The following is a 17532-nucleotide window of genomic DNA, read 5'->3' as shown; positions in this document are numbered from 1 at the left end:
AAACGTAAAATAGCACTGGATAGTCTTCAATGTAAAAATGAAATATACAATCAAACCTACATTTATTCAGACACCTTCAACATTTCTCACATTATTACAGTTTTGCTATATACAGTATTGTTCAAAATAATAGCAGTACAATGTGACTAACCAGAATAATCAAGGTTTTTAGTATATTTTTTATTGCTACGTGGCAAACAAGTTACCAGTAGGTTCAGTAGATTGTCAGAAAACAAACAAGACCCAGCATTCATGATATGCACGCTCTTAAGGCTGTGCAATTGGGCAATTAGTTGAAAGGGGTGTGTTCAAAAAAATAGCAGTGTCTACCTTTGACTGTACAAACTCAAAACTATTTTGTACAAACATTTTTTTTTTCTGGGATTTAGCAATCCTGTGAATCACTAAACTAATATTTAGTTGTATGACCACTGTTTTTTAAAACTGCTTGACATCTGTGTGGCATGGAGTCAACCAACTTGTGGCACCTCTCAGCTGTTATTCCACTCCATGATTCTTTAACAACATTCCACAATTCATTCACATTTCTTGGTTTTGCTTCAGAAACAGCATTTTTGATATCACCCCACAAGTTCTCAATTGGATTAAGGTCTGGAGATTGGGCTGGCCACTCCATAACATTAATTTTGTTGGTTTGGAACCAAGACTTTGCCCGTTTACTAGTGTGTTTTGGGTCATTGTCTTGTTGAAACAACCATTTCAAGGGGCATGTCCTCTTCAGCATAGGGCAACATGACCTCTTCAAGTATTTTAACATATGCAAACTGATCCATGATCCCTGGTATGCGATAAATAGGCCCAACACCATAGTAGGAGAAACATGCCCATATCATGATGCTTGCACCTCCATGCTTCACTGTCTTCACTGTGTACTGTGGCTTGAATTCAGAGTTTGGGGGTCGTCTCACAAACTGCCTGTGGCCCTTGGACCCAAAAAGAACAATTTTACTCTCATCAGTCCACAAAATGTTCCTCCATTTCTCTTTAGGCCAGTTGATGTGTTCTTTGGCAAATTGTAACCTCTTCTGCACATGCCTTTTTTTTAACAGAGGGACTTTGCGGGGGATTCTTGAAAATAGATTAGCTTCACACAGACGTCTTCTAACTGTCACAGTACTTACAGGTAACTCCAGACTGTCTTTGATCATCCTGGAGGTGATCATTGGCTGAGCCTTTGCCATTCTGGTTATTCTTCTATCCATTTTGATGGTTGTCTTCCGTTTTCTTCCACGTCTCTCTGGTTTTGCTCTCCATTTTAAGGCATTGGAGATCATTTGAGCTGAACAGCCTATCATTTTTTGCACCTCTTTATAGGTTTTCCCCTCTCTAATCAACTTTTTAATCAAAGTACGCTGTTCTTCTGAACAATGTCTTGAACGACTCATTTTCCTCAGCTTTCAAATGCATGTTCAACAAGTGTTGACTTCATCCTTAAATAGGGGCCACCTGATTCACACCTGTTTCTTCACAAAATTGATGACCTCAGTGATTGAATGCCACACTGCTATTTTTTTGAACACACCCCTTTCAACTAATTCAACTAATTGCCCAATTGCACAGCCTTAAGAGCGTGCATATCATGAATGCTGGGTCTCATTTGTTTTCTGAGAATCTACTGAACCTACTGGTAACTTGTTTGCCACGTAGCAATAAAAAAATATACGAAAAACCTTGATTATTCTGGTTAGTCACATTGTACTGCTATTATTTTGAACAATACTGTATATCAAAAATTATATCTGGTGTCTGAATATTTTTTGGTTTGACTGTTAAAACTACAAAGTAATTCAGTCAAGAGCAGTGAGTGATTTTCTTGCATTTTCTTGGATTAACATTACAGCAGCCAGTCGCTAAATTAGGCGCGGTCACTTTAAGAGACGATGAACGCATCCAGTATTATACACATCACATTTTTTTCCTCAACTGTTTACTTTCACTTAAGAAATAACTGACAGCTTTTTCGAGCATAATTTCCAAGGTAGATATTTTGACAGATTTTGTATGTATTTGAAAGCACAAGAGCAAAAAGAAGCAAATTCGATGTTCAAGTGTTTTGAGACGCGTTTCCCTGCGTGAGTCCTGAACACCAGAACACCGCGAGTACTGAATTGGGCTCTTTCACATCTTTTTGTTTGTTCAAATTGTGATTTCTATTTGTTCGTTCAGGTGCAGGAGGGACTTCGAGGAGAACTTCGCAGAAGAGAGCCCGGTTCAGTGTCGCTGTCCATAATACGCGGCTCTCTCTCTCCGCACCGAACACAGCGCACGAGTAACCAGCTACTCTGTTCAGCTTTTCCGCGTCTTGTGTTTGGATGCTTTACTGTTTAAATCGACAAGCGTTAAGGCTTAAAAACAAATGAAAAAGATAAGCTTTCGTGACGATGCGCAGCAGTGGCCCGTCAACTGTCCTGAGCATCTTTTTAGGCTGGCCAGTCGGTTATATAAAATATCAAGGGGAAAGTCATCATAGCTTGCTAAGTATAGACCCATCACTCAACCCAACTTTGAGAATAGGTTAACGGCGATATATTTTTTTATCGCCCGATAAGAGTCTCACGTTAACGCAGCATGTTTACGCCGATAACGGCCCACCACCTAGTATTTACCTTTTACATAAGGAAACTGGCATTTTTTTTACTTTTATTAAGAACTTATTTTTGTACAACTTGCTGAACAACTGTCACAGATCAGGCCAGAAACAACAGGTAAGTGCAAACAGGAAAGCTTATTGATGGGTATTGCAGATGGAGGAACTGGTGAAGTGAATGAAGGTGAGGAACAACACAATGAAGGTTACAGGTGTGATTATCTGAGGGCTGATGGTGTGTTTTTTTTTGCAGATTCGTAGGGGATTGCTGAAGAAGATCAGTGGAGTTGTTATAAATAAATGGGGAATGGGGGGTACTCTATGTACTCAGTGGAGTCATTTTTTTCAAAACGCTTAGAAATCGAACAGAATGAGTTTGTTTGAGAAAGTAAAAATGCACAAAGTTTCTTGTGAGGGTTAAGGTTAGGTGTAGGGTTGGTGAAGGGCCATAGAATATATAGTTTGTACAGTATAAAAACCATTACACCTATGGGATGAACCCACTTTTCACAAAAACAAACGTGTGTGTGTGAGCAGCCATGAGCTTCAAGACAAACAAATTCAAAGTGCACATGAAAGTCTGTTAGTAAGTGAATTCCGTGCATCTAATACATATTACATTCCTAACATTAATTTATTAGTATTATTTTAGTTTTTTCTGTATATGTTTTTTGGCCTCTCAATGTGTCGGCAGCCATTGACTTACATTATATGAACCACTGCTGATCAGTGTATCAGCAGTGCCTCAGTACAGTTAATGATATCCTGTACAATTTTGTTATCAGTTCTAAATCTCTTGTTTAGCTGTGTTTCCACCGCAGGAACTTTACCCAGGAACTATGGACCTTGGGCCGGTACTCGTGTGTTTCCACCGCAGGAACCAGGAACTAAATAAAGTTCAGGGTAAAAAAAAAACCTCAGAAAGTCCCTGCTGGCGAGGGAGTACTTTTTCAAAGTTACGGAATTTTGGGGGCCGGGACTTGGGCACTAAACATCCTGATGTTTGGAGACGGTTAGCTCCTTCGCGATCAGCGAGAGATCAGTCCTCATGTATCCGTCGAGAGCAGCCTCACCTCGGCTAGAGCTTCTGATATGTGCCGCTGGCTTTGATGTCTCTTTAGTGGTTAAACATAAGATATAATTCTTATGAAGAAACAGTCGAGCTACAGAGGACAGCAGCTTGTGAGTGTTTTGTCTTGTTTTCTCATTAGACTACTGTGTGATCGTCATTGCTAGGAAAGTTTTGGTTTAAATTGTGTGTGTCTTACCCTGGTTAATACGTGCTGAAAGTGGCGCTTGGTTTTGCGTTTGCCTATCGCGGGACTGCCCGGTTTCGATCTGCTAAATAGTGAGGCATGGCCAAAGCCAATGAAAGTACTTTATTAGCTGTTTGGAAAGCACTTGTCAGAAGAAACAGTCGAGCTACAGAGAAGACCAGCAGCTTGTGTGATCATCTGTGTGATCATCATTGCTAGGAAAGTTTTTGGTTTAAATTGTGTGTGTCTTACCCTGCTTAATACGTGCTGAAAGTGGTGCTTGGTTTTGCAGGACTGCCCGGTTTCGATCTGCTAAATAGTGAGGCATGGCCAGCTGACTTCAATCACAGGTAATCAGGCTAATACAAAAGCGCTAGGTTTCACCGCGGCAGCGGTCACGGCAGCCCTCGTGTGACTCCTCCTCGCGTGAAGACCAACGAGTGTATAGACAATCGACTCAATCTGCACGACTCCACCAAGCAAGGACACCAACAGGGCACTTGAGCATTGCTTTTCTCCTCTCTTTACTTTTTGTATAACTTGTTCTCAAATATTTCTTACACTTGTAGTCACTATGTGCTTTCAGATCTCTACTATCACTACTAACACTTGGAGAGCACGCTATGTACGTTGCAGGAAGGCCTGTCTGACAAACCTACGGCCTGTCCCTCTGACCTCTACTACTACTACTACTACGCTCTCTATTCCAGCTGGTCTCTGGAACGGCCAGTCTGCAGTTAACAAAGCAGACTTCATTTCTTCTATTGCTACTCATTCCAGTCTCAACCTCATGGCACTGACAGAGACTTGGATCAAACCTGAAGATACTGCCACCCTTGCAGCCCTCTCCACTAATTTCACTTGTTCCCAGACTCCTCGTACCACTGGGATGGGTGGAGGTACGGGTCTCCTTATATCAAAAGAATGGAAATTTGATCTTCAGCCATCACCTACAGGTAACTGGTTCATTTGAATCACATGCCATTACTGTAACCCACCCTGTTAAAATCCTCTTTGTGGTCATTTATCATCCCCCAGGTCAATTGGGAAACTTCTTGGAGGAGTTGGATGTGCTGCTATCAAACTTTCCAGGAGATGGTACTCCTCTGGTACTGCTTGGTGACTTCAACATCCACCTAGATAAACCCCAGGCTGCTGACTTCAAAACTCTGCTCGCCTTATTTGATCTGAAGTGAGTGTCTACTACAGCGACTCACAAATCAGGCAACCAACTGGACCTCATTTACATGCGCTGTTGCTCTGTGGACAACTCTTCAGTTGCTCCCCTGCACACCTCAGACCACTTATTACTGCTAACCTAGCACTTACTCCTGAAGTGCCTTACACACCAACGCAGGTCACCTTTCGAGGAAATCTATGCTCCCTCTCTCCATCTCGCCTATATTCTGTGGTTTCATCCTCGCTTCCTGCACTCTCTCAGTTTTCTGCTCTGGACACGAACAGCACTACGGACACTCTTTGCTCCACTTTAACATCTTGCTTGGACAACTTTTGCCACTGTTATCTAGACCAGCACGCACCGCCCCATCTTTCCCCTGCCTGTCCGAGGTTCTCCGTGAACATCGCTCTAAACTCAGGGCTGCAGAGAGGAAATGGCAGAAATCAAGCAACTCTACCGACCTCAGTATCAGTCTCTCCTCTCTTCCTTCTCTGCAAATGTCTTCACGGCTAAAACATCTTACTACCACAACAAAATTAACAGCTGTTGTGACGCTCGGACACTCTTCAAGACTTTCTCTTCTCTTCTTAATCCGCCACCACCACCTCCTCCATCGACTCTAACAGCGGACTACTTTGCAGTTTTCTTCACAAATAAGACAAGATCCATCAGTGACCAATTCTCCACACCGCAGACTGAGGAGAACTTCACAATGACTGACGCACACTCTTTCTCCTCATTCTCCCCACTTTGGGAGATGGACCCTGCACAAGAGATGGACGTCTCCAAACTTCTCCTGTCCAGTCATCCTACTACTTGTCCACTTTATCCGATCCCCACTCACCTCCTTCAAGCAATCTCTTCTTCAGTCATACCTTCGCTTACTCACATTATCAACTCCTCTCTTCACTCTGGAACATTTCCCTCAGCATTCAAGCAGGCTCGGGTAAGCCCACTGCTCAAGAAACCATCTCTAAATCCAGCGCTTCTTGAAAACTACAGACCGGTATCCCTTCTTCCATTCATTGCAAAGACACTTGAGCGAGCTGTGTTCAACCAACTTTCTATGTTCCTTGTACAGAACAACCTCCTGGACAGCAACCAGTCTGGCTTAAAAAGTGGCCACTCAACTGAGACTGCTCTGCTCTCAGTTATTGAAGCCCTGCGACTAGCAAGAGCAGCTTCAAAATCATCGGTACTCATCTTACTGGACTTTTCTGCTGCTTTTGACACTGTTAATCACCAGATTCTCCTGTCCACCCTCAGAAAGATGGGCATCTCTGGAACCGTGTCTTAACTCCTGTGGGTTAAGTCCTACCTCTCTGACACATCCTTCAGTGTGTCTTGGAGGGGTGATGTTTCAAAGTCACACCACCTTGCTACTCGGGTTCCTCAAGGCTCAGTACTTGGACCACTTCTCTTCTCCATCTACATGACATCATTTTGATCTGTCATTCTGAAGCATGGCTTTTCTTATCACTGCTACGCTGATGACACCCAACTGTACTTCTCATTCCAACCAGATGACCCGACGGTAGCTGCTTGCATTTCAGCCTGTCTGAGTGACATATCTAGCTGGATGAATGACCATCACCTTCAGCTTAACCTTACGAAGACAGAACTCCTGGTGATTCCAGCTAACCCATTGCTTCATCACAACTTCTCTATACAGCTGGGCTCATCAACCATTACTCCTTCGAGGACAGCCAGAAACCTAGGAGTTGTGATGGATCATCAGTTAAGCTCCACAAACCACATTGCTACAACTAACCGGTCCTGCAGGTTTGCCTTACACAACATTAGGAAGATTAGACCCTTCCTGTCAGAGCAAGCAACCCAACTTCATGTCCAAGCTCTTGTTCTCTCCAGACTGGACTATTGTAATGCTCTACTGGCAGGCCTTCCTGCATGTTCTGTCAAGCCTCTGCAATTGATCCAGAATGCAGCAGCGAGGGTTGTCTTCAATGAGCCACAAAAAAGCTCACGTTACTCCTCTCCTCATCAGGTTACACTGGCTACCAGTAGCTGCTCGCATCAAATTCAAGGTACTGATGCTAGCTTACAAGACGACCACTGGCATGGCACCAACTTACCTAAACTCATTGGTTAAATCTTATGTTTGTGCTCAGCAAGTGAACGACACCTTGTGGTACCATCCCAAAGAAGTTCAAAATCACTCTCACGGACCTTTTCCTGGACTGTGCCCAGCTGGTGGAATGGTGGAATCCCAATCTCAATTAGTACAGCTGAGTCTTTACTCATTTTCAAGAAACATCTAAAGACCTACACTTAACCAACTTTTCCTGGGGAAAAAAATTCCAGGTACAAATGTTCTGGGTAATCTCGGTGGAAACATGGCATGTCATGTTTTCTTTTACCTTATGAAGGAAGAACATGAACCTGAGGTGAGGATTTATTCTTGTGACTTACACTGTAGGAAGTCGTTCTTGGTCCAGGGAATAAAGGTGGTGAATGTGACTGTGTAATCAACAGACATAAAAAAGTGTAAGATGTTGATGGACTCATTTCCGAGAGAAGATGAATTACCAGTTCTTTACCTTTGTCTGAGATATTTTTGAGACCCTTTTTGCAGAAATCCTCCAGTTTGTCTCTCAGCTGATGGACAGATTCTCTCACACCGTCAAAAGAGAAGAGAGAACTGAAGGGAATAATGGGATCATCTTTAGATTCAGGAGTTGATGAGAGAGACTGGAAACTCTACAAAAAAAAAAAAATCAAAACTCATCACCTCCATGCTTCACCCAGTAACCTGTATTACTGTTAGATTTTTGCAGCTCTTGTTGACTTATTTTTTGAAAAACATATACTGCACATTTGTGGTCTGGTATTTTTTTCTTTCTTTTTTTACAATATATTCCATAAATGCACCAATAATATATTTGTTTTTAGATGGATGTATTAAAATATAATTACTAATAGTGATTACGAGACTGGAGACTAGGAGAGTGATTAGGAGTGTTTACTGGAATGTTTGCAAAGCAAGTAAACACAATATTTGTTATTTGTCAAAATGATGTGAATTACTTAAAATATTGTAACTCAATGTTTCAGTTAATGATACTTTTAAATGAGGAAATTTATGTTGTGTAATATAGACATACTACTAGAGTGATATTTAACACATCTGTAATATTAATGCTGAAAATTAAGTCGGGAAGGCTTTTGGCACGGGCTTCAGGTGGGGGCCCTGGCTCATGGGGAAGGGATAGTGCTTGGTGGCTTGAGTGCGTCATTGGAGCTCAAGCTCTGATTTGGACTGAGCAAGCAAAAGAGCAGGCTTTTCAGGCTGTTGAGAAGGCATAGCCTCTTGGAGACTGACGCTGCAGTTTCTTTCTCTAAGGCTCCTGAGAGTGGAGAAATGGGAGACCCCTGTGGCGGGCCACTATCATGAAAGATGGTGATCCTCAAGGGAAGGAAGGTGAGACTCATGCAATTGAGTCCCAAATCGCCTACTTATACCACGACCTAAAAGTATGTACTTTTTTGTGAGGAAAAAGTACATACTTTTGAGTGTGTAGCAAAAGAGTATGCACGTTCTGGGACATACTTCGATGACGTCATGCAACGTGAACGAAAACGTGGTTGCCTAGTTACGCACACCACAACTGTTAACGTTTCATTCATTCTTTATGTCCAATTTATTTACTATTACCATCTTATTTTCTCATCGTTTTTTTTTTCACAATACATTTTACAATGTGTTCTTCTACCAAGTTGAGGAGTGAAGAAGCAGGGCGGCGGCGTCGTAGAACCAGACGCAGGTCGTTTGTGAAGCGGTTGGTTCTGACATTCATGTGCAATGTGTGTAACGAAATAAAATATAACTTTAATTAGGGTTAAACATTTGAATTCTTACACTTAAAAGCTGAGGGCGCATCTCCACTGCTGCATCCGGCTGACATGTTTCATCACCGCAAAGCCATCGCAAAGCTCCTCCGTCCCGCACGCAATGGGTTGTGGGCAATATTAGCACTTAGAGTGTGCATTGATCTGCACTTCGAAATCTAACCGGAAATAGTAGACCATCCGGGTATCTTTGGAATACTCCTTTCAACATGCTACGATTTGGGACATACTAATTCTATTTTTGCATACTATTTAGGATGGATAGTATGCGAATTGGGACTCAGCAATGCTCTCGCAGTGAAAGCAGTCTGTCTCGACGAACACAATCTCTGCCTGGGTGTGGCCCAGGCAAGTGGCACACTCACTGTGCCCATCTGAGGCATCCAGGGCTACCCTGCACAAGCCCCAATCATGGCACAACATTTTGAATCAAACATCGCAAGTCATAATTTGCTATTTCAAGTTTGCTAGATAGCCACATCGGGAAACCATACACAGCGTTTCTTTTAGATTGACAGGTTTTAGCACAGGAAAATACAATTTATGCAATCAGCAAATTAATTTAGTATTCAGCAATGGATCTTGTTGGGAGACCAAACACTACATCGCCGATCTGGAGCCATCTCCATTTCACGATTTCATGTTTACATATAATTAGCTGAGGTATGGTATGCATATTTGGCGTGCTGTCCGGGGAAGGGCTCCGAGCTCGGGAAAGGCCCGAACCTAGAGTACCCCCCCTTCCCCATCTATTTTTAAAAATGAACTCAAAGTGAGGAGATGGGGTAGAGTAGGGATGCTGATAAACCGTTAATGGATAGAGGTAAGTCAGCAATATTTAAACTATGGGATTGATTACTTGATTATGGTCGACCTGTGTTGATTAGGCTAAGTTCCTGTGAGCCTCCTACCGAATCTTGTTAATAAAACATAATTTCATGAGTTTACGCATACATATAAATAGCTGAGGTATTGTAAGCATATATTTGGCGCGCTGTCCGGGGAAGGGCTCTGAGCTCGGGAATGGCCTGAACCTAGAGTGTACCACCCAAAAAGCAAATGAACAAGAGGACAGCCGCCAGTTTAAAGAACGCTCCACCAAAAATAGCATAGAGTATTGGCGGGGGATGATTTTGATTTTCTGAGAAGTTGTCTCGTTGGAGGGCCGGAAGGGCCTATGTAGTCTGGTGGGTGCGACTTGGAAGGGTAGGCCCTACCGGCTGCAGGTACTGAACTGACCGGGAGAACTCTCGCCAGACGGCTGAAGGGAACGCACGCATCAGACGGGTAAACGCGAGTTTGCTGAAGTCGCTGATCTTGGGATGTAGCTGGTGGATTTTGCCGGAGGAGTTGTGTTAATTTGTGGGCAGGTTATGGTGAAGTGAGCCACTGACCTGCAGACTGCACAAGAAATGCTCCTGCAGCCTAAAAATATGTGGCTGTGCAAGTCTGAGTCGAGGGCTTCCCAATAAGGGCACTGGTTCCACTGAGCGATTCAGGTTGCACACTTAGCGGAAAAAAGCTTGTGTTAAGTATAAAAGTGGCCCCCTCCATAGGACAACGCAAGCTCGGCTATGATAGACAAATAGTCGTTGAGTTTGCGTCGCCTGTGGGGGAAGCCTGAACAGATTATCTAAGTGAAACGGTTGAATGTGATGGTGAATTCGGAAAAGGAAAGTATTCAAGATGAAAGGGGATTTGGATTTTTTAACGTGACTGAGAAATCCCTGCAGTCTATTTGGCGGAATCGGGAGTGGGCAGGAGGGAAATTACTACTTATTTCCTGTGTCATTTCACTTTATTTATTATGACTCAACTTGTATACTTGATTTATTTGTATGAATTCAATATTTGGCTTGATGGCTACATCTGGTGGAAATGTTGTGTCAGTAGCCCACTAAGAAATCCCCTTACTGATATATATAAATCAAGTTTTTTTTTTTTTTATGTATCAGCACCGCACCACCGGCGGTTGTTGGTCCATGAATACCGCGGTGGTAAAAATCAGACACCATCACAGCCCTATTACACAAATGTTAATGATTACATCCCTTGCTAAACTAATATATATATGGGAATACACAGTTTTTTGCCAATCAAATATGTTAGGAACGTTGCATCATGATACAAATACCAACCAGTATCAATCCACACTTTTTAATATCAATTCATCGCATCGTTAACTTTTATGCTTATGCACGATCTGTGAACTGTGAATCTTACAGTCCCTAATATACTGTATACACACATTCATGGAATGAGCAGATTTCTGGTTCCCAGCATGCTTTGCTTCTGACTGTTAAGGAGAGTAAATGTTTAAATATTATTTCATGTGTTTCTCAATATTCATATAGGGGGAGATCTGTTAGTTTTAAATGTTGCATATTTTTTTGGTAATTTAAAAGGGTTTCTGTCAATTCTGAGTTTGTGGGGTTACTGTGCTGAAGAGTAGAGCCTGTGGTTAGACTGAAGATTGGCTGAACACCATTAAGACAATATGATACTTAATAAAGTTATTGCTGTGCACTCTTCAGCACAGTGATCGTCTCTTTGCTAAATACTTTAGGACATGCAGGTGTGACTTGCCTGGAATGCTACAAAGTCGTTGATCGTGGTTTGAAATCGTGACTTACGGGCTCAAAAACCTGCCTGGAACGCAGCATATTTATACACATGCAGTAACATGTCTTTTTATATGTAAATCTATATATAATGAAGAATATTACTGAATATATTATAAGGAAATATATTGCCACATATTTTTCACTATATGGAAAGCAGCAATTCCTTATGTGTTATTCATTATATTGCAATATAATATAATACTCTGTATATTTTCTATACATTGTTAAATAATTTAATAAATTGATCATTCATATATAATGAAATGTATTTTCTTTTTTGTAAAGGCAGTCTGCACTCATGAAATGTTTCTCTGCGAGTCTCTGTCACAGCAGGATCTGCTCAAGTCCACTATGATCCTGTTCTTCTAGATCTGTGTTACCTGCAGGAACAGAATGTGATCCTGTGTGTGTGAAACTTGCTCCAGCTCAGCGTCTCTCCTCCTCAGATCATTGATCTCCTGCTCCAGTCGCTCCAGTTGTCCTTCAGCTTGACTCACTGCAGTCTTTTCCTGATCTCTGATCAGTCGTATCAGCTCAGAGTGGCTTCTCTTAATGGAGCGGATGAGCTCAGTAAAGATCCTCTCACTGTCTTCCACCGCTGTCTGGGCAGAGCGCTGTTAGGACACACAGTGATTCAGCTTCAGTGAGTCTGAACTGAGACTGAGACAAACTTCTCTTCTTCTCCAGACTCACCTTATGAGACTCCACAGTCTCTCTCAGCTGCTGGAGATCTTTCTCTCTCTGCTGGATGCTCTCCTCTAACTGCTTCTGCAGCTCCTTTAACTGTGTCTGGCAGAAAAATGGATATCACATTAAACTGTTGTTTTTTAGTGCTTGTCTTTGTGATAACAAGGCATGCGCCCCCCTCAGCATGGCAGATTTAGTATTATATTCCCCATAGTTGTCACAGTGTCTGGTTTGTGTATCCCTGGGTGTCCACTAGAGGTCTCACTTCCCCATATTGTCACCCCAATTCAGGAACTGTTTTCACACGAGCCTTTATCTGGACTAATCACTTCATTACACACAGATGTTCCCACTCACATTGTTTGCACCTGTCTTTATATACCCTGTTGGTTTCTGTCATTGTCATGGAGTCCTTGTTAAATGTCACCCTGTATTTTGTGTTTCCTTGCCATTGTTTATGTTTCTTGTTTTCTGGACTGCTTACCTGATTTTCGACCTTTGCCTGGCTGATTTATGTTTCTAGATAAACCAATAAACACTGCTACTGGATCTCCCTGTTAGTGTGTGTGTTTCGTGACAATAGTGTCTTTCAGAGGATGTAGTGCGAGTTCCCTCAAGAGGGAATGTCTCAGGTTATGCTTGTAACCATGGTTCCCTGAGAGGGATTAAGACACTTGCCATGCCTCTGGGACGCCTGCTTCATCTCCTTCAGATGAAGAAGTGGATATTGTGTTCTCTTCGCCCCCTTAGCTATGTTCCCTCATAGTGACTTAAAGAGGATGCAGTGTCTCGTTGGGAGACTGGGATTGTCACTCTAGCCTTTTTAAGCCAAGATATACCAGATTCATATTTGTGATGATATTGAGATATTTTAGTTAATTAAATTTACTTAGAATGTTAATAAGTATTACTAAACAGTCATTAAATATTCGTGTTGACTTGAGCTAATTTAAGCGTTTTCATAAAGCAATGTTTAGGATTTATTGAAAAAATAATAAGCTATTGTTTTTGTTCTGAAAGAGAATAAAATATTACTGCGGTATTACTGAAGAAACAATACTGTTGTATTTTTTTTTCTTTATCATAACCAGCGTCCATTTATTTCCAATGTATTACACTGTTAGAGAGACCAGATTGCTCAGAGCAAAATATGGGACAAAAAGCATTGCCTTCATTGCTGTTGGTTGAGATTTTTCTGCTGTCCATGATGCATTAGTTAATGAAAACACATGCTCCATGTATGTAGATATAACACTTAGGCACAAAATAAACGCCACGGCTAGTTAGAAGACTCCATGTGAGTGACTTGCTCACCATCTACATCTGAATTATGTTATTATTTTTATATTCTAATACACTGTTGAAATATAACATTTAGCTGTCATATCTTGTTTTCAAGACAGATTTATAAAAAAATACTGTACAATATGAGACAACACTAACAAGTTAAATAGATATAAAGAATAGTGCATTTAATAAAATGCTTTTATTTGTTGACTTTCATGTTGTTTCAAACTCATTTTCTATTGCATTCTGAATAATGTTTCTGTTTTCAGAATCCAACCCAGATATGTTGATACATCAACAACTTTAAACCTCATTGGTTCTCGCATATCACAAGATGAAAACGATCAACTAATCAAAGATTTAAGTGTGAATATTGACCCCATTTACTTGCAATGTGTGGAGATGAGACATTCTTCAAAATAACTTTTTCCGGTTCCTTGGGAACAAAGAATGTCATGTATCAAAATAACATTAGAGTTAGTAACTCGTAAATCGTCATATTGTTCAGTGATATTACTGGAATCCGTTCATACCTGTTTTTCTGTCCTCTGTGCTGCAGCTGATATAGTGTTGTGGTTTTTATGTTCATCCATACACAGCACACATATACATTTCTGATCAGTAAGACAGAAAACCTCAAGGAGCTTGTCATGTTTCTGGCAGATCATCTCCTGCAGTCGTTCAGTGGCTTCTGTCACTTTGTGTGGTTTACGTGAATGAAACTCCTCATGATGATCAAAATGAGTTTGACAGTAAGATTCCTGACAGTTCAGACAGGACTTGACGGCTTTGTATTTTCTTCCAGTACAGACGTCACACTTAACATCTCCATCTCCAGCTCCAGCGTCACAGTCAACAGGAAGTTTAGTCTTCTTCAGTTTCTCCACCATTTCAGCCAGAATAGTGTTTCTAGCTAAAGCAGGTCTTGGACTGAAGGTCTGTCTGCACTGAGGACAGCTGTAGACTTTCTTCCGATCCTCCTGATCCCAGCAGTCTGTAATACAGATCTTACAGTAACTGTGTCCACAGGAAGTAGTCACAGGATCCTTCAGGAGATCCAGACACACTGGACACAGGAACTCATTTTGATCCACTGAAATTCTGGCTTCTGCCATTTTACTGCTTGAATCCAGAGACACAAACACACAACCGCTCGACTACACTTTAGTTTCACTTTCCCTGAACAGGAGATTACCGTTTCCTGTTTCTGTGTTTGTGTGACGTGTGTAAAACAGGCCAACCACTAGATGTCAGTCTCACACAGGCACCAAGAGAAAAATTACAGAGAAGCAAGAAAATGTCTTTAAAAACCACAATAATACTGTATCATAATTACTACATTTGTACTGCTATAATAAAAACTGTTCAGATTAACAGTTTCTTCATTTTTTAGGAATGTTTTCAAATTATGATTAAATATTATATCTGGATCCTTTTTTTGTCAAAAGCTCAGAATCATTCAAGTTTATAAATAATGTATAAAAATTTGTGTCACTTCTTGTTACTGACGTTTCAATGCAGTGTCGAGATCCCGAAGCTTAGTTACGAACCACTGCTCCGAAGCGTGATTCAAAACAACCATGTCGTGTTACTTTCAATTAACAACAGTGAAAAATTTTGCACTAAGATTCCAAAAACCCAAATAGTCCATGAAGAGCTTACCTGCACAATTATTCCACTTAAAGGAGTGTCAAATACAGCAGTGAAACTCTTTAGTCTGTAAAACCATGAGATCAAGGCAAGTTTTTTTATATAGCATATAGTAATTTTATATATTGTACACAAATGGTAATTGAAAATGCTTTACATAAAAGTAAAATAATCATGAAAAAAATCACAAAAATAAAGCAAGCAATTTAAAATCTTTGAAAATTATTTAAAAATTGACTTAAAAACTATTTAAGATTTAAGAAAATTATTTTATATAAAATGCAGTGCAATCATTTTGGGTTTCAACCACAGGTCGAAGAACAATATCAAATCCATTTATCATCAAGCCTTTAAAATGAAATGGAGCAACAGTATGGAAGTTCATAAAAATTTGGTGAAAAATTCCATAATATAAAAGTTTTTTTTAAAAAGGGATTGGCTGTCTCAAAGTCATCATAGTACAGCTGAAGCTGGAGAGCATGCTTGTATTGAGATAAATACAAAAAAAAGATGATTTGAAAAACATGGTGATCACATTGTGCATCATGTTTATTTCCTAGAGAACAATGTGAAAGTAGCGCAGTGGTGGGGGGATCAATTCTTAAAACTACCAATAACAAACCTTTACACAGTGTCTTCACAGAACGAGAACGGCGCAACAAAATCATTTTGAACTCATTATAATCAGCGATGCTGTCTACATTGGATGCAGCATGACAAATCCTTGACTGAAAACTGTGGCTGCATTCTGTTTAAAACATATTGATACAAATTTCAAATGATTTTCAATGGTCGCTTTGTCACGTACAGTGTAGACAGACATTAGCTGTTGCAGTGTGGTGCGAAAACTGTTGTGTCCAGTGTAGACACAGTGATGAAGGAATGTAGTATAACAAGCTAACTATGCCACCCCTTTTTAGAGAAAGAGGAAGTAACTACCCAATGGAAATAGGGCACACAGGTTTATTACCACGGAGGGTGAAGGGAGGTGGATATCAGTACAAACAGTGTTTATTGATCTCACGTAAATAGATAAAACTTTCAAATAACTACAGTTTAAGAATATTGCTCAAATAAGCTACAATGATGGTTGACATTTTTTTTGTGACCAAGATGAGACACTGACAAGCTAAAAATAATATCTGATGACGAAATTATGAAGAAATGTATGCCAATTCTTCGTTAACTAGACAAGACTGTCATATTAATCACATTGTGAGTGTATTAGCACCATTTGTTGTTTTCTTGTTGTATCTGATAGAGCGTTTGGACACGGAAGAGGGTAAAAAATGACGTCAGACTTAACAAACGAATTGTCCCTTAAAACGCTCTCCATCCAGACTAGCATTTTCAAGCATTTTCCAAAAGTGCCTTATCCACACTGAAACGTCAGAAAATGTTAAGTTGTTTAATGTATTCTTCCCACCTTATGGGAGTTCTGTTGTAATGGTTGTGTTCGTTAGAGTTATTTGCAAACTACAACTGTTTATTAAGGTAAAGGTCCTGTTTTTCGTGTTTTTTTGAAGCTTTGATTGTGTTTACAGTGTGCAATATAACATTTGTTCATGTTTTGCGTGTAAAAAAAAAAGTATAACGCTGTTTTCACTGTCATAAAAATGGGCTGATGACTTCCTTGTTCTATAAAGTCCCTCCTTCAGAAATATGTAACCAGTTCTGATTGGGCCAGCGGTTCCTGTGTTGTGATTCGACAGCAGCATAGAGCAGGCTGACCTCCTGGAAACGTGCGATTGGACTAGTTTTGAGAAGCAAGTGGGCAGGAGTATGTGCTGGAGATGTACTTATAATCACTGGAGAGTTTCTACTGATGAGATACGCATGAAAATCACATTCAATTTTTTTGCACAGCCCTAACATCTAGTTAACAAAGCTAAACAGCGTTGCCCTTTGTGTAATAAGTTACAGAAACTGTTAAAAGCACCAATTTAAATAATAAAATACACTTACCGGTTGTTGTCCATAAACAACGCCTTCTCCAGACAAAGAGGGAACTGCTCAATCTTTCAAGAATAATCTTTGTGCGAATCCGGCATTAAACTGATTGAGATTGAGGAAGCTGTCCTCAGCAAAATGTGCTGCACATAGTTTTACATGTGGATTATAATTTTCGGGAACTGAGTTAAACATAAATTGTAACCATTAATCTCCAAGTACAGCGTCCCTGGGAAGCCCAAACAAAGATGATTGGACTCCGAGATGAAAATAACAGCGTTTCAATGACATGGCGACAAACGCATTCTTCAAACGCAACTCTTCCTCTTTTTATTGTGTGACAAATGTATCATATGAAGTTTTATTCAGTTAAGCTAACTTGGTTAACTTAAAACATTTAGCTTATACTTGTGTCACAATCAT

At 40.5% G+C, this 17532-nt stretch overlaps 1 protein-coding gene across 1 annotated transcript; it reads right to left on the bottom strand.

The window, feature by feature from the left end:
* Positions 1-9163: 9163 nt before the first annotated feature.
* Positions 9164-14858, bottom strand: LOC113093026 (E3 ubiquitin/ISG15 ligase TRIM25-like). Its single transcript, XM_026258846.1, has 4 exons — positions 14043-14858; positions 12229-12324; positions 12070-12149; positions 9164-9305 (listed from the first exon to the last, which is right to left on the bottom strand). The coding sequence occupies exons 1-4, from the start codon at positions 14622-14624 to the stop codon at positions 9164-9166; spliced, it is 900 nt and encodes a 299-aa protein (XP_026114631.1). The 5' UTR covers positions 14625-14858.
* Between the last annotated feature and the right edge of the window lie 2674 nt (positions 14859-17532).

Source organism: Carassius auratus, unplaced genomic scaffold, assembly GCF_003368295.1.
Source record: "Carassius auratus strain Wakin unplaced genomic scaffold, ASM336829v1 scaf_tig00214833, whole genome shotgun sequence".
NCBI lineage: Eukaryota > Metazoa > Chordata > Actinopteri > Cypriniformes > Cyprinidae > Carassius > Carassius auratus.
This window is presented reverse-complemented; position numbering and strand designations above follow the sequence as displayed.

Coding starts and splice junctions, on each gene's coding strand:
- LOC113093026 (XM_026258846.1), bottom strand. CDS start 14,624: ATGGCAGAAGCCAGAATTTCAGTGGATCAAAATGAGTTCCTGTGTCCA. Junction 12,325..14,042: donor CACAGAGGACAGAAAAACAG/GTATGAACGGAT, acceptor TTTTTCTGCCAG/ACACAGTTAAAGGAGCTGCA. Junction 12,150..12,228: donor AGACTGTGGAGTCTCATAAG/GTGAGTCTGGAG, acceptor GTGTCCTAACAG/CGCTCTGCCCAGACAGCGGT.